This window comes from Microcaecilia unicolor, chromosome 2, assembly GCF_901765095.1.
Source record: "Microcaecilia unicolor chromosome 2, aMicUni1.1, whole genome shotgun sequence".
Classification (NCBI taxonomy): domain Eukaryota; kingdom Metazoa; phylum Chordata; class Amphibia; order Gymnophiona; family Siphonopidae; genus Microcaecilia; species Microcaecilia unicolor.
In genome coordinates, this window is record NC_044032.1 from 27,762,356 (window position 1) to 27,787,674 (window position 25,319).

At 43.2% G+C, this 25,319-nt stretch overlaps 1 protein-coding gene across 3 annotated transcripts in view; it reads left to right on the forward strand.

Annotated features, from left to right (window-relative positions):
• The window catches only part of LOC115462832 (ubiquitin-associated protein 2-like), a 434,768-nt gene that overhangs the window by 308,587 nt on the left and 100,862 nt on the right, over window positions 1-25,319 (forward strand). For 2 of the 3 annotated variants that reach the window (XM_030192863.1, XM_030192865.1), the window contains 2 exons: window positions 5,359-5,450; window positions 24,638-24,685. In XM_030192863.1, coding sequence (XP_030048723.1) covers window positions 5,359-5,450; window positions 24,638-24,685 — 140 coding nt within the window. Of the gene's footprint in view, window positions 1-5,358; window positions 5,451-24,634; window positions 24,686-25,319 lie in introns of all 3 variants that reach the window. The other variant, XM_030192864.1, reaches the window with a different exon arrangement.

A 25,319-nucleotide genomic window follows, 5' to 3' on the forward strand; every position in this document is an offset into this window, starting at 1 on the left:
GACCTCGGTATCCACAGAAGAGAACTGCACAGAGGTGAGCTAAGCTGACTACTTTTATTTTTTATATGTGTACTAGTAAATAAGGCCCGTTTCAGAGACAAATGAAACGGGCACTAACAAGGTTTTCCTGGGAGTGTGTTTGCTTGAGAGAGTGTGTGTAAGAGTGACTATTTGAGTGAGTGAGAGAGAGAGAGTGAATGTGCGAGTGTGTGTGTGACAGACAGAGAGTGTGTGTGTGAGGCAGAGAGAGTGTGGGATTCTGCTCTCTCCCCTGCCCCCGCTTCCAGCCACACAGTGAATCTGCTCTCTCTCCACTTGCCCTCCTTCAGCCACCCAGCGATTCTGCTGTCTCTCCTGCCCCCCCCCCTTCAGCCACCCAGCGATTCTGGTCTGTCCCCTGGCCCCCCCCCAGCGATTCTGCTGTCTCCCCTGCCCCCCCTTGCAGCCACCCAGCGATTCTGGTCTGTCCCCTGGCCCCCCCCCCAGCGATTCTGCTGTCTCCCCTGCCCCCCCCTTGCAGCCACCCAGCGATTGTGCTGTGCCCCTGCCCCCCCCCCATCTTCCTCCTCTGTATCCACCCAGCAATTGTGCTCTCTCCCCTGCCCCCCCCTTCAGCCACCTATCGGTTTTCCTCATCTCTCTTCTCTCTATTTAAAACGCGCCTCCAGAAGTTCCAACGTTTGTGTAGTGGTGTAGATCGATGTCTGCCCCGCCCTCGCATCAAACGTGATGACGATTGGTTGAGTGCCATTGCTCCGCCCTCAATGTCATCACGTTTGACGCGAGGGCGGGGCAAACACTCATGGGCAAATTTTGATCTACACCACCATGGATTTAGAACTTTGGGACTTGTGGAGGCTTCATTAGAACGTTGGAGGTGCGTTTTATATAGAGAGATAGGCAGTTTATTTCTGTCATGGTGGGAACTGGCTGTTTGTGAGCTGTTTTACTGCAGCTAAAGCATTAGCATACCCACTTGTTTCTTTTGTTGAGGGCATTGTGCTGTTTGGGTGACCAATAATTCTCTCTATTTTAGTGCCCTTTTTCTAAGATTCGGTATATTAATGAGTGAAGAAATATTTTCTCTGATTTGTTTTAAATGTATTACTCTGCATTGTGTGCCCCCTGTCCACTCCACTCAGTACTTTATACTTCCTTTTTTTATGGGGACGGGCGGGGACCGAGGAGATCACTCACGGGGACGGGCGGGGACAGAGGAGATTACTCACGGGACGGGTTAGATTCTGGCGGGGACGGGCGAGGATGGGTCGCATTTCTGTCCCCGTGCAACTCTCTAATCCAATAATCCAAATCCACCCTTACTTCTGGGCAGTCGCATTAAAGATGGGAACCTTGGTTCTCTTGCCTCACCATAAGAATTTGATTAGCATTTTGTCAATTTCTCAATTATGTCTATAGGTGATGCACAAGGGCAACATCTGTAGCAAATACAGCCACTTAGGAATTAGCATCATGTTGTATAATGGCACACGTTCCAGTAGAGAGATGCGAAAATGTTGCCACAGCTGTAATTTTTCAGAAGTAAAGTCCAGTAAGGGTTGAACATTCAAAAGATATAAGCACATTAAATCTCGAGGGATCCATAGTCCCAGATATCAGTGTCTCCCCCACCCACATTAATGGGAATTCCCCTCTCCACTGCCTCTGTACCAAGTCCCTCAATGGGAGAACCAAGGGCTTGTGCAAATTCAGTGACAGATCTGAAAAAAACCAAACTCCTCCACCACGTTCCGCAATCTTGGCAGGGACAAATGTGGAGTTGCTAACGTAGCTAACATATTGTCCTCATATGCTAGTATTTTCAGATTTCCTGCTCCCAGTGGAAGGCCCGCAATATCAGGATTGTTCTGTACCGTGTATAAAAGGGGTTCCAAATAGTGCAAACAGTGAGGAAAGCGGGCAGCCTTGTGTACCCCGTTCAATTGCGAATGTAGTTGTTTGCACTCCATTTAGTAAGATGGCTGCTCTGGGCAATGTTTAAAGGGTATGTAGGGCCTGAAGAAACCAGCCTGAAATTCCCACATAACTTGAGCTGAAATAAGTATTTACAATTAACCTAGTCAAACACCTTTTCAGCATCTAGCTCCACTAGTATTCCAGGCTCTTTTATTTCCTGCACCTTAGCCATCGCAAGCAATATCTTACGAACATTTAAAACTGAATGTCTGCCTTCAAGAACCCACTTGATGTGTTTCTACCAGTCGAGGCAATACCTTCACCAACCAAGTGGCCAAAATATGCATCGATAGTTTGAGATCCACGTTAATTAAAATCATTCGCCCTACCTGGCTTTGGTATCAAGGAAATCAGCACATTGTTAGGCCAAAGTGGAAAAGACCCTGCTGTATACCAGCCTCATAAAAAGCATGTAAAGGGTTTATCAATTGCCTCAAAAGCATCTTATAGAATTCCGGTGAGTATCCGTCTGGTCCTGGGGCCATGTGTGATTTCAGTTGTTTTATACCTTTCTGAATTTCTTTCACCTGTAGAGGTGCATTTAGAAATTCCCAATCTGCCATGGAAATACTTGGAAGGCCAGAGTCCTCCAAATAATCAAATATTGTGGGCCTGCTCTCCTTGAGGAAGTCGCATAAAAACCGTGAAAATGTTCATAGAATTTGGACACTATATCCTCCAGTTTGGTCAGTACGTTCTTTGTAGGAGTTGTTAAGCTCGTCACATATCAGGATTCCTGACAATGTTTCGTAACTTGGGCCAGTAGTCTGCCTGGGCAGTTTCCATGGCGATAATATTGGAACTTACGATATACCAGCATTTTCCTTGTCCTGTCATGAATGAGTGTCTCCAGTTCCACCTTAGTGTCCATGAAGGCTTCCTCAGTGTGTAAATCACCAGTCTAGACTGGTGGTTTACATGCGCTCATTTAGCTAATGCCAGTTTCTTTTATAAATGAACAATACCTGAGCAATGCGCCTCTTTCGAATCGCTACATAGGAGATGATATCTCCTCTTAATTCCACCTTAGCTGTTTCCCAAAAGAGAGCAGGATCCTCTTTGTGTTGTGCATTTAATGAGAGAACTCATGCCATTTGAGCTGTATTAAATTTGGAATTCTTTGTATGCAAATAAACTGGGAATCTCCATCTACATCCCACCCCCGGCGCTCCCCCCAACTCCAAAATTATCCAAATTAATGAGTGTTCTGAGACCTCCATAGGATCTATCTCTGCCGCTTGCACCTGTGAGCAAAGAGATGGAGACAACAGCATATAATCAATGCAGGACCATGTATAATGAACCCAAGATAAATGAGAATAATTTTGTTCCATCGGGTGCAATGACCACCAAGGGTCAATTAACCCTAATGCATTACACAAATCGGAGACTCCTCTAGTCATAGTTTGTTCAGCTGATGCTGGTCTGTCACTGGATCTTTCCAAATGATAATCCAATAGCTGGTTTAAATCACCAGCCAGGACCAGCGGAAGGGAAATATCCCATGTCCCCAAAGTTGCCAATTCCATGAAAAACCCATGGTCATGTGTCTTAGGGGCATACACCACTAGTAGTAGGAACTGCACCCCTCCGTTATTAATGTGCAACAAGATATACCTCCTTTCTGTATCTTTACATACTAATTTAATGTCCCCAGGAAAATTCTTTCTAACTAATACTGCCACTCCCACTTTCTTTTCAGGAGATGAGGTACTAAACACCTCACCCACCCAGCCTTGACACAACTTCGCATGTTCCTGGTCAGTCAACCTCGTCTCCTGCAAACAAGCAACATCTGCTTGTTGATGTTTCAATAAGGTTAGAATTTTTTACACTTAATAGGAGACGAGATACCAGACACATTCCACTAAATGATTTTTAACTTTCCATCAAGTGAATCCCCCCTTCTAGGTTTCCTCGAAAGCCCAGGTATTTCACCAAATATCCTCAAGCAATTTACCTGCATTCATTCTTCCCCACAGAACGATTCCCAGTCCCACCCCCCCTCCCTGTCCCTTCCCCACAGAGCAATTCTCAGTCCCATCCACCCCCTACCTGTCCCCTCCCCTTTCCCACCTTCTTACCCTGCCCCCTCCAAAGCAGTGTCAGATCTAGTACAAACCAGGCTGGCAAGGGACACATGTATAATGCCTTGGAGGGCCCCAACTCCCACATGTATCAAAACCCAAATTTTCTCTTCATCTTATTTGTAAATCATACAACACTACTGTGTCATAAAACAAGCAGAACAAACTTTTGTGCTTTTCTACTGAACTGTCCAACGTCAGTCAGGATCAATTGTTGGTTTCTCCATTGTGTTAATAAGTTCTTTAGCTTCCAAAATGTTATCTAGTACTTTCCATTTCCCTGCATGGTAGATTTTCAATGTTGCAGGGTAGAGGAACATGAAACGATGCTTCTTCTCTCCCAGGTGAGCACACAATGGATAAAACTGTTTGCAATGCTTCGAAAGTGCGTATGAATAATCTTGAAAGATTCGCACTGCTTGTCCCTCATAACGTAAATCCTCTCTTTTTGTTTTATAGTGTCGCATGATTTCCACCTTGTGTACATAATTATGTAGTTTAAGTATAATCACATGTGGGCGCAAGTTTCATGCTTCTTTCTGGCCTAAGCGGTGTGCTTGTTCCATTCGTTCTGGGCCCAGTTCTTCATGCATCGGGAACTCTGTCGCCATCCAGTCCTCCAGGACCTGATGCAACCGTGTGTCTGCTACCAACTCTGGAATACCCACCAGATGGATGTAAACTATCCATAATTCCATTCACCATGCTCTGAGCCGCCACACAGTCCACCACACTAGCACAATTGTCCCTACTCTTCCTTCCTTTCTCCCCCCCACCCCCCCACCCCGTGATAACACAAGTTGTGTCCATTGACCACCTACATTTGGTAATGCATCTATCTCTGGTTTTCCTTTTCTCAATTTTAAGGCAAAATTGATCATCTTAGCCACAATAGTCTTTTTGCCTATTCACTCTGTTTCGCTAAGGCCCCAAGGGAGACCCTGATTAGTTAACAGCTTTATCTTCCTAAAGTTATGTATTCCTGTTGCCATCCTAAGTCACAGAAAACTAGTCAACAGATGGAGATATACATGTAGGATAGTTTTCTGGAACCTAGTGACCTTGAAAGATTGCAGTTTTAATCTTTTGGCTACCTTAAAATCTGTATTCTCTACACAGCTGCATCATTGGTTTCCTTTCTTCCTATTTTAGTTTTGGCAGGCTATCTACTAGTTAGAAATTTATGTAATATTCTAAAGTAGTTAGGTTTTATATAGTTAACTAAGGATTACAGAGAGTGTTTTTCTTTAAAACTTTGGTTGCTTTTTAAATTTATGTGATTTTTGCTTCACAGGGAAAGCTCCCCCAAACCTTGCTCAAGGAGTACCACCCTTGTTGCATAACCAGTACATCATGGGACCTGGAGGACTTCTGCCTGCCTACCCAGTAAGCAGTTTTCTGTTGTTATTATATTACTTTGTCTGTGCTATTTCTGCATTTCTCTTCTGATTTTTAACTGTAGTTTTGGGGGATTAATTCTTTATTGGAGTGTAATCGGTGCTTTTTTTGTGCCGGTACCGGCACCTTTTTTTTTCCTATAGCCAGCGCACCTACCCGCCCTTAGCTCCCCGACAGCCCTGCTTTCTGTTCCTACCACCCCGCAACACGTTTAATTCTTTTATTTATTTATTTATTTTACGTGAAATCGTGGCGGCGGCGTTAGTGATAGCACACAGCAGGCTCGCCAACCTCCAGCCTTCCCTTCCCATGTCCTGCCCTCGTGGAAACAGGAAACTACGTCAGAGGAAGGCGGGACACTGAGACGGAAGGGAAGGCTGGAGGAGGCGAGCCTGCTGCGTGCTATCACTAACGCCGTAGCCGGCACTGCGACTTCAGGTAAAACAAAGACAAACGTGTCGCAGGGCAGCAGGAATTAAAAGAAGGGCTGTCTGGGAGCTAAGGGTGGGCAGGTGGTGCTGGGGTTAGTGCTGGAACTCGACGGGGGCTGAAAAGAGGGGGCATGTGGCAGCTGTGGCGAGCTACTGGAAATGGAGGGGAGGATAAGGGGGCAAAGGAGAATCGCTGAACATGGAGGGGAGGGCAGAGGAGAAATCGCTGGACATGGAGGGGGAGGGTAGGGGGACGAGGAGCAATCACTGGACATGGATGGGAGGGGAGGGCAGAGGGGAATCGCTGGACATAGAGGGGAGGGGAGAGAGGAAAATCACTGGACATGGTTGGGAGGAGAGAATAGGGGCAAAGGAGAATCGCTGGACATAGATGGGAGGGCAGAGGAGAGAGCAGAGTTGCTGGACATGGAATGATGAAGGGAAGGGCAGGAGAAATGATGGACATGGAGGAGAGGGAAGACAGGAAGGAGATGCACATGGACGGAGGGGCGAGAGGAGAAATGCTGGACATGGATGGTGTGGAGGGCAGGGAAGAGAGGAGAAGTGTTGGAGGGAAGGAAAGGCAGAGGAAGGAGATGCACACGGTTGGAAGGGACGTGAGAGACGAGAAATGCTGGACATGGATTGGAGGAGTGGCCTAGTGGTTATAGCACTGGTCTTGCAATCCAGAGGTGGCCGGTTCATATCCCACTGCTGCTCCTTGTGATTTTGCGCAAGTCACTTAACCCTCTATTGCCTCAGGTATAAACTTAGATTGTGAGCCCTCCTGGGACAGAGAAATATCCAGTGTACCTGAATGTAACTTACCTTGAGCTGCTACTGAAAAAGGTGTGAGCAAAATATAAATAAATAAATAAAAATAAATGGATGGAGGGGAGGGAAGAAAGAGGAATTACATGCACGTGGAGGGAGAGAGGAGAAATACTGGACATGGATGGAGGGGAGGAAAGACAGAGGAGGAGATTCACATGGATTTAGGAGAGAGAGGAGAAATTCTGGACATGGATGGAGGGAAAGGAAGAGAGAAAGTGAGATGAACATGGATGGAGGGGAGGAGAGAGCAGAAATGCTGGACATGGATGGAGGGAGAGAGAGGAAAAATGCTGGACGTGGATGGAAAGAGGAAGGAGATGCATACTGACGAGATGAGGGAAAGGGAAAAGAGGAGAAAAACTGCCCATGGATGGATAATATAGGCAAAAGCTGGATCCACTCTATGCCTCCTCCAGTCAAGTCTGCGGAGGGCCCAGCTTTTACCTATGGATGTAGGGCAATAAATGAAGAAGAAAGGAATGGGACTTGTATACCGCCTTTCTGTGGTTTTTCCAACTACATTCAAAGCTGTTTGTTTATTTATTTATTATATTTGTATCCCGCACTTTCCCACTAAAAGCAGGCTCAATGTGGCTTACATAGTAATAGGTAACACAGAATTTTGTTATGTAAAGTAGGAAATTAAGTATAACATAGTAATAGGATGGATGGGTAGGTAGAGACAAGTGATAGAAGAGGAAGGTAAGGTGGGAGATAGAGTCTGGGTCAATGTCGTTTTCTCTTCAGTATATGTAAGGTAGATGGGTTCAAGAGATTAATCTGTGTCTTTTGGGTAGGCTTGTTTGAATAGATGGGTTTTTAGTGCTTTTCTAAATGGTAGGTGGTCATGGATTGCTTGGATAGGTCTAGGGAGAGCGTTCCATAGACGGCTGCCCAGGAAGGAGAAATTGGATCCATAATAAGTTTTGTACTTGAGACCTTTACAGCTGGGGTAGTGCAGGTTGAGGTACTTTCGTGAGGATGCAGAAATGTTTCTTGCTGGAAGGTCGACCAGATTTATCATATAGTTCGGAGATTCTTCGTGTATTATATACAGGTACTTATTTGTACCTGGGACAATAGAGGGTTAAGTGACTTGCCCAGAGTCACAAGGAGCTGCAGTGGGAATCGAACCCAGTTCCCCAGGATCAGAGTCCGCTGCACTAACCACTAGCCCTGGAAATGGAGTTAAGGGAACAGAGAGCAGCAGAATCAGAGACTGGGACCAACGTGATCAGAAATGCAAAGTCAAGACAACAAAGGTAGAAAAAATCATTTTATTTTCATTTTAGTGTTTGGAAGATGTCCAATTGAGAATTTATATCTGCTGTCTTATTTTGCACTGGGTATACTGGAGCTGTAACAGCTTATAGAAATTATTTATAACGAAAAAAAATCACATTATTTTTTTTTCTCCTATACTGGTATAGTATTTTCAATGATTTGCTTATTTGCGCCATGGCTGGTATAAGGGGTGTGTCTATTATGAGTGTGGCTGCCATAGGGGTGGAGCCATATATGGTGACCCCACCCATAATGAGTGCCGGTACCGTTTTTCCTACAAAAAAAAGCACGGAGTGTAATTAAACTCTGGAATTCATTGCCAGAGAATGTAGTAAAAGCAGTTAGCTTAGCAGGGTTTAAAAAAGGTTTGGATGGCTTCCTAAGGGAAAAGTCCATAGACCATTATTAAAATAGACTTGGAGAAAATCCACTGCTTATTTCTAGAATAAGCAGCATAAAATGTTTTGTATTGTTTTGGGATCTTGCCGGGTACTTGTGACCTGGACTGGCCACTGTTGGAAACAGGATGTTGGGCTTGATGGACCGTCAGTCTGTCTCAGTATGGCAATGCTTTTGTACTTAATTGTCTGCTTCCGAGTTGCAGTCAGGGCCTTCAAGGTATTCAGTAAATCCTTAGACTTGACGTGAATGTCTTTTTTTTTTTTTTTTTTTGTCTGTAAAGTTTGCATCATTTTTCTCTGTTCTCTGCCCTTCTGTTCTTGGCGCCTAAGTGCAGTACCTCTCCGTATTTCTCCCACAGACCTCCCCTTCCCCCACGAGTCCAGTGCCTCCCTGGTCCTTGGAACCTTTCTTCTTTGCTGGCAATTAATGCACAGCCTAGGCTGACGCAGAATCCTTCCCTTTGCCATTTCCCGTCGATGACTGTATGAAGCATAAACAGAAATTTGCAGCAGAGGGAAGGATCCGGTATTGGCCCAGGCTGGGTGTAATCGATGCGGGCAAAGAAGAAAGTGTTGAAGCCAAGGGATAAGGGAAACTGAAAGGAAGAAGGAGAGGTACTGGACTTGCTGGGGAGGCGGGGGCTGCAGGAAAAAGAGGGAGAGGTGCTGCACTCTCGGGGGCAGAAAGGAAGAAGCGCTATAGTGGGGGGAGGGTGTTGGACTTATGGAGGGATGGGAACAAGAGAGATTCTGGATTACAAGTGAGGACATTGTGGACAGGGGGAGATGCCAAACTATGGGGAGGGTAAGGAAGGAAGAGGGAGAGGTGCTGGATTCGGTGTGGAGGTTAGGAGGTGAGGGAGTGGTGCTGCACAGAAAGGAGAGGTACTGGACCCATGGGTGGAGTAGATTGCGGTGGGGTGGGGGGGGGGATGAGTATTCTAGACCTCTGCAGGGAGAGAGACAGGAGAGATGCTGGACTAACTGTGAGGGAACCAAAGAGAGAGGAGGGAAGATACTCGATATATGGAGAGAAGGAAAATAGACTATAGGGGAGAAAGTAAGTAAGAGAGAAATTCTGGACAGCAAGGTGATGGTGGGTGGAGAGACAGAATGAGAGAGATGCAGCCTGTAGGAAATAGATTGAAGGGAGGGGGGAGCTATCCTGGAAAGGGGAGAAGAGGGAGAGAGAAATGCTGTACCACATGGGGACGGAAGAATCATAGGGCAGAGAAAACTAGGTTGGAGGAGGGGGTCAAAGAAAGGGGAGAAGCTGGACACTGGAAGGTCCAGATTCTCCACTGGAAGATATCTCCTCTCTAGGATATCTCCCCTTCCCTTCCATCTATTTCCTACAGGCTGCATCTCTGTTCTTCCCTCTCTCCACCCTTCATCTCCTGCTGTCCAGAATTTCTCTCTTACTTTCTCCCCCTATAGTCTATTTTCCCCTATCTCCATATATCGAGTATCACCCCCCCCCCCCCCCTCTATGGTTATGGACAGAGAAGATGCTGGATGTGATGAGGATAGGGACACAGCAGTGATACTGGACACAGAGGTGGATATAAGGACATGAAAGAGTGATGCTGGATATGGGAGGATAGGGGAAATAGGGACAATCCTCATCGAGGGGGAGAGACAGGGACACAGAGAGGCGATGATGAATATAGGGGGAGGGATATGGACCCAGAGAAGAGAGGTACCAAAACTTGGGGGAAGGATAGGAACATAGTGGTGAAAAATGGATGATGGACATGGAGAAAGAAGAAATGTCAAATGGACAGTACCGGCAAGAAAGTTACAAGGAGATAGAGGAAAGCAGAGACCGGGACAATACAATTTTTAAAAAATGACCAGACAATGAAGGTGGAAACATAATTTTATTTTCTATTTATTGATTAGAATATGTCAGTTTTTGGAGGGAAGTGATGTCACAAGCACAGATGGCTGCTTGAATTCACAGCTCCGTGGCAACCCCGCTATTAGCGAAATCAGCTGTTATCCGCCCCGAATATTGACTATAACTATACCTGAGCTCTCCGCAGAACTGCCTTTGTGGAATCGGGTGTCTGATCTGCCACTATGTCAGTGCTCCGTAAAGAGAGCTCGCGCCTGTCGGGTAAGTCGGCTGGGAAAGCAACTAGGCGCCATGTTGTATCTGAGTGCCTTTCATGTTCCGACTCTGACCCGGCACTTTCTACAACCGAGGCATGCCCGGAAAGACGTCCCGAGGGCTGACAAAAAATTTGACTGAGTGCCTTGCTGGGATTAGAGAGGAGATTAAGGCGTCTAAAGAAGAAATATTGGCGCGCATGGATGTCCTTTGTGCCAATATGCGGGAACTCGGGGGCTGCGTGGAGGAGCTTGAGGCACTTGTCAAGGCCCAGGATGACCATTTAAACGAGTCGGATGCCCGTCTTACTACATTAACAGCTTCATAGGATGAACTACAATATAAACTAGACAACCTGGAGAACCGAGGGCGACTTAACAACCTTCGTCTGCTCGGGGTCCCGAAATCAGGTGACAAAGAAGATGTACCTGTAATCGCCCGATTGATTTGCGGGAAACTGTTGGGCTCAGAGGATTTTGTAATGGAGAGAGCCCATAGATCTCTTGGTAAACCGGTTAATAATCGACCCGAGATATTATCATCTGCTTTGGTTCGTATGCTGTAAAGGATCAAGTGCTACAGCGAGCTCGCCAGCAGAACAGTGTGGAGTACAATGAGGCAAAAATTTCTGTGTTCCAAGACTTATCCCAATTTACTTTGATTCAACGGTGAGCCATGAAACCTGCACTAGATGTTTTGATCGAGAATAAGATCCCTTATCGGTGGGTTTCCCCATTTGCCCTTTGTTTTACAGCAGGAGGGAAGTTGCACAGGCTTCGCCATCTACCAGAGGTTTGGAAGGTTTTAAAGGAGACAGGTTTGACAGTTGTTGAAGTGCCTCCGGTCGATGTGAGTTCAACGGCAAGAGCAAAACTCCAAAAATGGAAGAGAGTTGTTAACAAGTCCAAGAACAATTGAGTAGTTCCTAGCTCACTATATTTAGCAGAGCAGCTTGTTTCTGTACAGAGGTTAATTGTGCTATATCGTTAAAGGGCAAATGATTATTTACTACCCGGGAAGGTAGTAGGGGTATGAAAAGGGGGTGAGGAAGATGTGAATGTGGGTGTGTGCTAGTATGGCGGTATGCATGGGATTGAGTGGAGTTTTAGGCAACGGGGAGATGTTTGTGTATGTGTGGGGGTAGCTGGGAGGTGGTTCGGGCGGTGCTGTGTTTTTGGTGGGCTTTTCTCCTATTTTCCCAGAGGTGTGGGACTGTCTGGTGGGTATTTGTTTGGTGGGTGGAAGATGGGAAGTGGGGAGGGGGGGTTCTGTTTGGGGTTATATAGGGGAAAGGGGGGTTGGGAAGGGAGTCTTTCTCTCTGTCTACCTCTCACACTCAATTGCTCTTAGAGCCCTTTTTCTTTTATTTGATCTAGGCTTGTCACTTTGTTTTCTGTTCATTGGCTTACTCATAATGGATGATGGCAGATAGGACCAGTTAGCGTGTCATTGTTGATTTTGCAAGCAATTGTTTCGAGAGTACGGGAGTTAATATGAGATATCAGTTGTACTTTGAAAAAGGATTTATATATTATGGCAATGCTTCCTCCTTTTTTTCCCTTTTCTAGCTTGGTGAAGAATTTTGTAACTTGGGAGACATAGGTTATTTAATATTGGATCGTCTTGCGCATTTAGCCAGGTTTCAGTAATCAACAGGAGGTCTAATTGTTCTTCTTCTAGCCAAAATCTGGAGTATTGAATCCAATTCCACCCTTCTAGGCCCGTTTTATTCTGTTCCAGGCTGCACTCTCATTCAGATTGTATATAGTTTCAGGTTGATCTGTGTTATGTCCTCGCCGTTGTGAGGCTCAGTTGACCAGTGTTTGTTGTTTTTGGTGAGTCTGGATGCTAGGGAGAATTGTAATCCTGCTTGTCCTCAAAGAAAGCGAAGATGCATACCTGTAGCAGGCATTCTCAGAGAACAGCAGGCTTCGTATTCTTACAATCCCTCCCACCTCCCCTTGGAGTTGTCTCCTTTGTTATTTTTACTTTATTTTTTTCTATAGTATTAAACTGAGGAGAATGTATTCTCACAGCGGGCGGGAAGGCACTCATGCATGTGCGGTGGAGCGCATCTTGTGCTCCACAAAGCTCTCATTTAGCTTTGGTAAATTCAGGACTGGGCGACGCGGGTTGGCATCACCCACTTGTGAGAATATAAAGCCTGCTGTCCTTGGAGAATACCTGCTACAGGTAAGTATCTTCGCTTTATAGTAAAGGCATCCAAAGTACGCTATAGTGATTATTTTAGAAGTTTTATTCTTGTTTTGGATGTCTGAAAACTGGCATTTAGATGTCCATAATGCATGGATGTCAAAATCCCAGTTTTACAAAGGCAGGATATGAATGTCCAACCCTGCAGTACACCTATATGGCAAGGGGGTGTGGTCTGGGCACATTTTGAGGGGGGGGGGACTAGGGAGGGCCCAAAATATGGACGTCCAACTCCAATCACAGAACAGAAAGGAACATCCTATCTAAAAAGATGAACATCCATATTTAAATCCTGGTACTTGTCTCGTCCAGGTTACAGAAAGGTGCTCTAAGCAGTTCTCCACTGAATGGAGTAAATCACAGTAGGTATTTTTTGCCCCTCGAGTGCCCATAATTAAAACAAAAATACAAAGAAACAAAAATCTGCAGTGGGACTTGAACCAATAATCTCTGCATCTCTGCTCTGGCTCATCTGGCTGCTTTAACCATTAGGCTATTCCTCCACCAAAAGTCTGTGTAGCCGTTTTATAATGGATGTTCCTTGCTTTCCCCATTCATGACTTGGACGTTTCATTTTGTAAAATGGATGTTCATGTTGGACGTCTCCAGCACATGGACATCCATCTCACTTGTATTTTAGAACAGGATGTTCTATGGATATCCATTTGTGATGTACTGACTGGGGCGTCCACATTAGCATGTCCTGTCTAAAATGCCCCTCCATGTGTTCAATAAAACTTTTTCAAATAGAGAAGATCTTTAACAGAGCATCACTTATCTGGACTGATAGTCTGAACACAAAATGTTAAATATTCAAAACATGAAGTGTCAGGACCCCAACATAGACCATATTTCAAAAAACTTCTTCAGGGAGACCAACCACACTAAAATGTTCAGTTCAAACACTTATCACAGAAAACTTCATTCTTCTCAGAGCTCACAAGTCCAGTTTATCACTGTAGCTCTCAGTAGAGTACAGTAGGGTTTCATCTTTAAAAAAAGTTTGCACAGCACGGGGGAAATGCATCTTTTCTTATTTCTCTGATGTGCTACATGCAAGGTCTAGCTTCTTACTACTACTACTATTAATCATTTCTGTAGTGCTACTAGCTTCTACACATAGTAAATGACGACAGATAAAGATCTGCACAGTCCATCCAGTCTGCCCAACTGTACGGTCCATTCTTGGAGTTTGTTTAATTTTTGTCTTCATAGTTCTACTGTATTTCTAGTTTGTGGTCAGTTATTTTGTATTTGATATATGTGTTCCATATCTATGACCAAGACCAGGTATCCTTTTAGCATGAATTTTGTATTTAGTGATCTGTAGTTATTTGACTACAGTTGGATCATCCAAGGATATCAGAACCAGAAACTACAAATTGCATACTGTGAAGAGTAAGGGGCTGTCCTGTCCTAGGTAGGCCACTAGGTGGCGTTGTTCCCATAGAAATGGGGGGAAATGTCCAGGATGAGTCACTAGAGGAAGCCAGTAGGGGAATGTCCAGGTGGAGGTTGCTAGGACCAAGGAGAGTCCTGGGCTGGAAATAGGTGTCGGTTGTTATGGGCTGGGTCCTGCCTGGAATTAGGGGGAAAAGCCTAAAGGGGTGGAGAAGCTAATTAACCACCCTATACCTGCCTGTGTGGTGAAAGAGAAGAGAGGAGCTGGAGACCTGGCAGCTGGAGGAAGAAGATCCCCTTTGAAGGTACTGGCTGAACTCTGTGGACTTTTGAAGCTCTCTGCTGAAAAGGGGACAGCTGCACTACTTTCTGAGAAAGAAAAGTAAATGCTTTTGTTTGGCTGTTTGAACTGTAAACGTTTGAGGAACTGCTTTAAATGTTTGAATTGAAGAAGAAATGTTTAAGTTAAAGAAGGGAAAGGCCATGAAGATTATGTTAAATGGCAACTAATAAAACCTTTAGTTATAAGAAGCCTGGTGTTGGTGAACCTTTGTGGAAGGTGAAGAGGAGGCAGAGAACTTCCCTGTGTTTGAGACAGAGTCCTGGGGAATTACCTAGAAGTGTGGAGCCCAACCGTGACTGTGTGTGTGAAGGAAGCTAAGCAGGGTCAGCCCTGGCCAGGTTCTGGAAGGGTGACCAGCTCACAATACCTACAATCTGTGAGATGAAGTTTTATTTTAACTATGTAAGTATTTCTAAGGTTCTGAATCTGTTACATTCCATTAAAACTAAAGTCCACCATCAACCTCCTCTGTATTAAGTCTCCAAAGAAATTCACATATTAGTGCTAAGTACAGCCATTTATATATTTTATTTATTTATTAGGATTTGTTTACCGCCTTTTTGAAGGAATTCACTCAAGGTGGTGTACAATAAGAATAAATCGAACATGAGCAATCAACAATTACAGCAGTAAAAATATTCAAATAATACAAAGTATGGCATAGTATAGTACTTACAATGTCAATACAATACATAATAGAACATTTTAATTGACAGTGTAGAGTATATTCAAAGTAAGAGAGTAAGATGAGTTAGAAAGTAAGGTGACTAATTTAAAGAAAGTTGCACATGAGGTCAAAGAGACGGTTAACATATTGATAGGTAAGAGAGTAAAAGGAGGCCTGGTCTGAATTTACAACTTTAAAAAGCAGTTGATTACTTAAACACTTAATCCTACATTGTCAACAAGTAAGACTGCCGATTCACAGGGTGGACTGCAGTGCCACCCAATGAAAGTAAGGTGACTAATTTAAAGAAAGTTGCACGAGGACAGAGAGATGGTTTACATATAGATAGGTAAGAGAGTAAGAGGAGGTCTGGTCTGAATTTAAAATAGGCTCTGTTTTGTTATAGTTCTCCCAATTCGTAGATTTTTTAAAGACCTTTTATTCCAGAAATGAAATCATATTTCAAGAGATTCTGCTCATATAATCAACATTTGAATGATATTTCACGTGACCTCACTGGATTCCTTTTTATGACTTTGGACATTGAATTGCTTTATAAAAACACCTTCAGATCCTCGGACATTAACACCCCAAGGTCTCTGTCCTGAGTCGAGCTTACTAATCTCTCCCCTCCTATCCAGTATCTCTCTTTCAGGTTTCTGCACCCCAAGTGCATCACTCTAGACTTCTTGGCATTAAATTTTAACTTCCAGACCCTCGACCATTCTTCTAATGTTCGGAGATCTTTTCGTTTCTGTTCTCTCCAGGTATCCACTGTATTGGCTATTTTCGTGTCATCCGCAAAAAGACAAACTGTTCCTTCCAACCCTTCAGCAATATTTATTTATTTATCTCATTTGTACCCCACAGTTTCCCAACAGTGTCAGGCTCAATGTGGCTTACAACAGACCACAGAGGCATATGCCAATGCAGTAAAATGAAGCTAATACAGCAGAAAACCCTACAAGAGATATTGGGGAAGAGTAGGAATAGACGGAAGGATTAGGGAAACCTAGAGGGAAGGGGAATGTGTCCAACATGTTTCTAGATCGATGCGCTTCCAACAGTGATGACACATGCAGAGGCAGTGGGATAAGCACTTCCAAATAACATGGTCTTTAGAGATTTCCTGAAAGTTAGATGGTTGGTGATGGTTTTTAATGGTCTTTGGCAAAGAGTTCCAAAGCTGAGTGCTGATGAAAGAGAAGGAGGTAGCATACGTAGATTTGTACTTGATGCCGTTGCATTCTGGATAATGAAGGGTAAGATATGAACGGGAGAGTCTAAATGTATTCCGGAGAGGTAGGATGATGAGATCAATCATGTAGCCAGGTACCTCACCATATAGGATTTTGTGAACTAGAGAGCAGAGTTTAAAGGTGATTCGACTGCTGACAACCAAGACCAACTGAGAGGACCAACCTGCCGGGAACAGGAGCTGCCTGCCGAGACTGAACAGAGTAATAAAACACCTGCTCATCTTAAATGCATGCATTGCTTTAGCATGATTTAAAAATCCTCGCTATATTCTGCTGTGACTTATGCCAATATAGCACCTTTAACTGTTGCCATGCTTTAATTTAAATTGCTGCTAAGACTAATGCAAATGTAAATATTACCTCATTCGCATAACAGCGAACTGTTACCAAGCAAGCTTGCATGCACTGCTTTAGCTTTTTCATAATTTAAAAATCTTTACTTTACCCTGCTTTGCTCTGCTTACTCTAAACTGATAGCCACAGCGTCCTATGCCAAAATAGCACCTTTAACTGTTGCCATGCTTCAATTAAAATTGCTGCTAAGACTAACGCGAATCCAAACACTACCTCATTTGCCTAATAGTGAACTGTTGGCAAGCATTCAGAGTAGGCTCGCCCAGCAATAAACTATTACCAAGCTCTAAATTAAACTGTCGCCATACTTAAATACAAAGTTAAGTAACACCGCACCTGCCTAGCACTGAACTGCTGCCAGCTTTGAACTAAATTGTTGCTAGATTAACTGGAAATGTTAGCACTACTTCGCTTGAATTGTAACCAAGCTCAAAAGCAATTGTAACGTAGTATTGCTCAAATATACACCAATTACCTATTTACCACAACACCCAACACATAGAAATGAACACCAGCATTACACTCATCACCATCCAGTGTATCATATTCTCACACGCAAACACAACACTAAACCAAGACAACAACAACTCCACTACTCACAATCTGCATAACACTCACACACACACCATGCACAGCCAAAACAACAACCACAACAACTCACTTACATATCACCAATCCCATGCACAAACTTTAAACAACCTACCAAATCAAAAACACAACAACCAACCAACAGGAACAAACCCCGAATATTCACGAGAAAATAGGGAAAACAATGACAACTACAAATTCAACCATCGAAGACACAGACAGTTAATAAAAATAAACACATCTAACCTCGCCTTGGAACCACATCACCATCACCAAATCAAACTAGGATACGTCAATGCAAGATCAGCAGTAAGCAACTCGATAGACATACTAGATTGGATCACCACAGACAAACTAGACCTCTTATTTATCACAGAAACCTGGTTCCATAGTCCTACGGACCCCGCTATCCTACAAACGTGCCCACCAGAATACAAAATCACGCACTGGACAAGAAATGGAGAAAAAAGAGGAGGCGGAATAGCTTTAATATACAAACCTGAATTCACCATCACAATCACAGGCGAATCTACCTCACCACAACTTGAAATTGCATCGACAAGAATCAACCACCCAAGTCTAATAGGACACCTTAACACAATCCTATTCTACAGGCCACCAGGAAAATGGCAAGACGCCCAAACTCAACTCATGGATTTCATCTCAAATACCTGCGTATCAACCTCAAACATCCTCATACTAGGAGACATCAACTTACACCTAGAAGATGACACCATACCAAGCACACGAGAATTCAAAGAATTCCTACAACTCTGGGATCTGCAAACACCCAATTTACAACCAACACACGAAAAAGGACACACACTAGATATCATAACAAATAGACTCGAACCGAACTCAACTATCACACTCACCAACACAAGATGGACACCCACACTATGGTCAGACCACCATAAAGCAAATGTCACACTTTACTGGCAAAAAATACAACCAAACACAATCAATAAACATGAGCGAATAACCTACACAACAAGAGGAAAAATAGACCCCACAACATTCTGGCAACAGATCTACCAGAATGAATGGACTGCAAACGCTGGCACCATCCAATTCCTCCAAGAATGGGACGATATAACCACAACAACATTAGACAAAATCGCCCCAGTCCAAACCAGAACATCACACAGGAAAAATGCAAATCCATGGTTCAACGAAGAGCTGAAAAAACTGAAAACACAAGTCAGGAGACTGGAACGAGCCTGGAATAAAAAGAGAGATGAACAAACACTAAACGACTGGAAACAACTTCGGAGAAAATACAAATACACCATCAAACAGGCAAAAAGACTACACTATAAAACATTAATAGGACCAAACTACAAAGACACACATAAACTCTTCAACCTCGTGAACAAACTGTTAGATACCACACCTGTTACAACCAACGGCAAAGATACACCAAGTGCTGACAACCTTGCAAAATACTTCAAGGAGAAGATTGTACAATTACGACAAAATATACCCGCCAGCACTATAGAATACACCACTCTCCTAGACTGTCTAGATCCAGAAGAAGGAACACACCCAGCAGACAGAACCTGGACAGAATTTGAACTATTACCAGAAGAACTCATCTCTAAAACTCTCAAAAAATATGCCAAATCCAACTGCAAACTAGACATATGTCCAAATAGCCTCATGCAAACTGCTCCTCAACAATTCATAACAAACCTAACAAATCACATAAACTACATGCTACAAAATGGACTCTTCCCAAAAGAAAAAGGAAAAATCCTACTCACACCAATTCCTAAAAACACAAAGAAAAACACGAGCGAAATAACCAACTACAGGCCAATTGCATCCATACCACTAATAACCAAGCTAACCGAAGGTATGGTAACCAAACAGCTCACAAACTATCTAGACAAACATTCAATACTGCATGATGCCCAATCAGGATTCCGTTCGAATCACAGCACAGAAACAGTATTAGTCACCCTAATGACCAGATTCAAACAAAGAATTGCAACCGGCAACAATATACTCCTCTTACAATTCGACATGTCCAGCGCCTTCGACATAGTTGATCATGAAATCCTAATACACATACTTGAATACTTCGGCATCGGAGGAAATGTCATGAATTGGTTCAAGGGGTTCCTAACCCTGCGCTCGTATCAAGTCACATCAAATTCAACCACGTCCAAGACATGGATACCTGAATGTGGAGTCCCACAGGGATCACCTATCTCTCCAACTATATTCAACCTAATGATGATCCCTTTAGCAAAACTCTTATCAAACCATAACCTCAACCCGTACATATACGCCGATGATGTGACAATATACATCCCATTCAAACAAGACATCAAAGAAATCTCCAGCGAAATCAATAAAAGTCTACACATCATGAACACATGGGCAGATGCATTCCGCCTGAAACTGAACGCAGAAAAAACCCAATGCCTGATACTCACCTCCCAATACAACACAACAGAATTCAACGTGATAAACACACCAAACCTAAAACTTCCAATCTCAGAAACGCTAAAAATCCTTGGAGTGACTATCGACCGCCACCTAACACTCGAAACTCACGCAAACAACATAACCAAGAAGATGTTCTTCAGCATGTGGAAATTGAAAAGAATTAGACCATTCTTCCCAAGATTCGTCTTCCGCAGCCTAGTGCAATCCCTCGTCCTTAGCCACTTGGATTACTGCAACTCATTATACACTGGCTGCAAAGAGCAAATACTAAGGAAACTTCAAACAGCCCAGAACACAGCAGCCAGGCTCATCTTCGGAAAACCTAAATATGAAAGGGCAAAACCACTACGAGAGAAACTACATTGGCTTCCACTCGAGGACCGCGTTACTTTTAAAACTTGCACACTAGTCCATAAGATCATTTACGGTGAAGCCCCAGCGTACATGACTGATTTAATAAACCTACCACCCAGAAACGCCAAAAGATCATCCCGAACTCACCTCAACCTTCACTACCCAACCTGCAGGGGCTTGAAATACAAGACGATACACGCGTCAACCTTTTCCTACAAGAGCACAAAGTCTTGGAATACATTACCACGCAACCTAAGAATGATCAACGAACAAGCCTCCTTCCGTAAACTACTGAAGACACACCTGTTCGAACAAACTTATGGAAAGAGCCAAAACACATAAAGACCACTCACTGTCCACAATGCAATACACATCCACACCTGATCCATCAACCCTTTATCCAGTCAACCATACATTCGCCCACGGAACTATGTACACTATATGTCTAGGCGCCTAATAATGCCCTTTTTTCCTATTGTTTCTTTCCAATGTTTCTATGTTGTTGTCCCACTGTTATACTACCAATGATATTCGAATGCCTCGCACAACTCTGCTCAATTTAATCCATAACTTATTTGTAACAAATGTATTTCTATTATTCAAGTCTTATTGTAAGCCACACTGAGCCCGCAAATAGGTGGGAAAATGTGGGATACAAATGCAACAAAATAAATAAATAAATAAATCTTTGACAGGTAGCCAATGTAGTTTCTCTTGGAGGGGCATGGCACTTTCAAACCTTGACTTTCCACAAACCAATCTGGCCGCTGTATTTTGGGCCATCTGCAGTTTCTTAAGTAGTTGCTGCTTACGTCCAACATAGACTCCATTACAGTAATCCAGATGGCAGAGAACGACGGACTGTATGAGGTTGCGAAAGACCTCTTGTGGGAAATATGGTTTAATTCTTTTTAGTTTCCACAGCGAGAAGAACATCTTCTTTGTGGTGGAGTTAACGTGCTTTTCGAGTGTAAGTGAGCGGTCAAGGGTGACTCCTAAAATTTTGAGGCTTTCTAGTATGGAAAGGTTCAGGGTGGGGGTGATTAATGTTGAAGGTCTGTACTTGTTGTGCTGAGACGATAATAGGAGGCAGTGTGTTTTGTCAGCATTCACAAATATATCACCCACAAATATATTAAAAGAATAGGCCCCAGCACCGACCCCTGAGGAACTCCACTGCTCACAATTAAGAAATGTAATGATTACTTTCAAACTGCCATTTTTAGGAAACCCACTAATAGAAACAAGTTGTTTTATCATAAAATTTTCCATGTGAGAAATCTGTCAATTAGCCAATTCTTAAAGTTGAAAAAAAATTATGTTCCTCCCCAGCTGAATTTGAATTCCAAGCTACATAAGTATTGCCGTACTGGGACAGACCAAAGGTCCATCAAGCCCAGCATCCTGTTTCCAACAGTGACCAATCCAGGTCTCAAATACCTGGCAAGATCCCAAAAAAGTACAATACATTTTATACTGTTTATCCCAGAAATAAGCAGTGGATTTTCTCCAAGTCCGTTTTAATAATGGTCTGTGGACTTTTCCTTTAGGAAGCTGTCCAAACCCTTTTTAAACCCCGCTAAACTAACTGCTTTTAACACATTCTCTGGCAACGAATTCGAGTTTAATTACACATTGAGTGAAGAAAAATTTTCTCTGATTTGTTTTAAATTTACTATTTTGTAGCTTCATCGTATGCCCCCTAGTCCTAGTATTTTTGGAAAGAGTAAACAAACGATTCACTTCTATCCATTCCACTCCACTCATTATTTTATAGGCCTCTATCATATTTCCCCTCAGCTGTCTTTTCTGCAAGCTGAAGAGCCCTAGCTGCTTCAGCTTTTCCTCATAGGGAAGTCATCCCATCCCCTTTATCATTTTCGTCGCCCTTCTCTATACTTTTTTCTAATTCCACTATATCTTTTTTGAAATGCAGCGGCCAGAATTGAACACAATATTCGAGGTGCTATCGCATCATGGAGCGATAAAAGGGCATTATAATGTCCTCATTTTTGTTTTCCATTCCTCTCCTGATAATACCTAACATTCTATTTGCTTTCTTAGCCACCACAGCACACTGAGCAGAGGGTTTCAACCAGTGGTGTGTTGGAATCCGCTCGCAAGAGCTGGTTCTTAATTTTTCTGACATCTTGTGAGCCGGTTTGCGGCGCTTCTCCTCCCCCCGAGCCGTGGGTCCCAGCACATACCTGAAGCCTTTGGGGCAGGAAAGATCCCCAGTCTTTCCTGCCCGCTGCTAGCACTGACCCTCCAGCAGGGTGACTGCCTTTAGGTACGTGCTGGGGGACTGAGGAATCAGGGAGGAGGCCTGGAGTAGGTGGGGTGGGGACCGTAGAGAGGATACTCAAAAATGTATTTTCAAACATGCCGGCTTGTGCATATCGATGTGTACAGTGGAAGTATAATAACGGAATAACTTTTCACCAGGGGAGCGGGGAGGAAGTCTTGAATAGCCTAGGTGAGGCAGGGTGAGAACCATGGACCGGATAGTGTAAAAAAAAAAAAAAAAAAAGGTGAATTTTCAAACATGCCAACTTGTGCATACACACACAGAGGAAATATAATAAGGGAATAACTTTTAATAGGTAGAGTAGTAATTTGTTATATTATATTCGGTGTGTCATTTGGAGGGGCTGGTTATAGGGACACCCTAACCCTGTTACATTAGTCCAGAGATGGGGTTTTTTCTACTGGTAAAGGGCTTCTAAAACAGACATCATGTTATGAGAATCAGGTGCTCTCAACGTTCAAAGTTTCTGTCTATTTACTTATTTATGACATTTTATCCTACATTAAACATGAATTAGATTCGAACCTGGGAGCATTTAATTTTTTTTTCTTGGAGAGAGTAATGTATTGCCCCCCCCCCTCTCTCCCTGGGTATAGCCAGCTCTGCAATGTGGAGGGGGGGGCGCAGAGTGGACCAGGGAGAGAGCCTGTTGTTAAAAATTTACCAGCACACCACTGATTTCAACGTATCATCAACGACGACACCTAGATCCCTTTCTTGGTCGGTGACTCCTAACGTGGAACTTTGCATTACATAGCTATATTTCGGGTTCCTTTTTCCCAGGTGCATCACTTTGCACTTGCTCACGTTAAACGTCATCTGCCATTTAGATGCCCAGTCTCATAAGGTCCTCTTTGCAATTTTTCACAATCCTCTTGTGATTTAACAACTTTGAATAACTTTGTGTCATTAGCAAATTTAATTACTCTCATCTCTAGATCATTTATAAAAATGTTAAAAAGCAGCAGTCCCAGCATAGACCCCTGGGGAACTCCACTATCTACCCTTCTCCATTGCGATTACTGACCATTTAATCCTACTCTCTGTTTTCTCTCTTTTAACCAGTTTTTAATCCACAATAGGACACTACATCCTATCCCATGACTCTCCAATTTCCTCTGGAGTCTTTCACAAGGTACTTTATCAAATGCTTTTTGAAAATCCAGATACACAGTATCGACTGGATCACCTCTGTGTGTGTGTGTTTTGTTTATCATATTCATTCTTACACCACCATATAAACTTAAAAAGACTCTCATATCCCTATTTTTATCCTCTGATTTTTAAGTGGATTGTTTGTCAGTTACACCTTCAAATTTGCCCCTGAAGCAGGCACTAGGTGCCAAAACATGTCATGTGGACCATTATGTGAAGTGTTTTAGATCTAATAATTCCACTTTGAATATAGCTGTTTTCAATTAATTTGTTTGAAAATAATATCTACTGGCTACTTTAGCTTTTATCATAACCTTTCTATTGGACTATTCTAATTTCCGAACATTGTCAGTATCTCTTGAAGATACCTTATTCTGAACCATGGAGCCCTGAACAATTGTGGTTGTAGTTTAAAAACTTCTCCCTCTCCTTTCTAAGGGTGAGTGCCACAGTTTGGTTCCACCTTGGTTAAGGTGGAGCCTGCCTTTCAGAATAGGCTACCACTTCCCCAGAATGATACCCATTTCTAACATATCTAAATCTCTGCTCTCTACACAATTATCTCATTTCGCACATTGAGACTGGAACTCTTCCTACCTCTTGGCTTAATGGGACGGAGAATGGGTAGCATTTCTGAGAATACTACCCTGGAGGGTCTATTTCAGCTTTTTCCTTCAAGCCTAAATATAGTCTCTAGAACCTGTCTCTCAAACTTGCAGTAGTATCCACTATAAACTGGGGCTCTGGACACACAGCTGAGATAGGCAGTGAACATAAAACATCTTTTTCTTTAAAATAGATACTATTTAGCTTTATTTTTATTATTTAACAATCAATATTTCTTTTAGTGTTGCTTCAGAATCTGTTCTTTTAGCATATGTATCTCCATGTGTTTAATCAGTTTTGTTTTAAATTTGGTGCATCCGGAAGTTTGATTTCTAATTTTTGTGTCATAATAGGTGTGTCTGAAATAGTTTATAATGGCACTCTTGCTTTTGTCTCTGTCTTCAAGCAGATATATGGCTATGATGATCTCCAGATGCTTCAGTCCAGGCTACCAATGGTAAGTAATAGAGCATTTGCTTATGAGCTCCAAGTAAGAAAAAAGCCATTTGCCCAAATGGGTTTGACTTCTGAATTGTTAAAGTTATTTCTCTGCAAAAAGTCAACAATTTCTATTTTCAAACAACTGCATTTACCTGACCTAGCTTTACAGCTGTGCCATCTTTTTTTCCAGATCATTTGATATAATTGTGTGACATGTACTTGCATGGTCAAATAATTCTGCCAGTTCTTTCATTCACATTCTTTAAAAATGAAACCAAGATGGTGTTGGAAATGGAAGCTTAGGGCAGAGTTCTTGTGACCTTCTGTACTGCAATTTCTCATGCCTAAATGAAAGGGGAAGCTTTAGGGACCTGCTCCTCACAGTAGGTTACCCATGGTCACAGCAGACTACAATCATCAATTTCTCCCTACCCTCCCCACGGGGTGCTTCCATGGCATCGGGAAGGTCTCCCATGTCAAACAGCGAAGTTTGGTCTGTCGCCTTAGCCCAGTATTGCTTATGGGGCCACGGAGATTTGAGTTGCTATACCACGAATGCCACAATGAGTGTTGGAGTGTTCAGAAGATTATGGCGATAGAGAGGGGCACCAGTCAACTAACATTACAAAGATGCTATCTGCCTCTCTGCT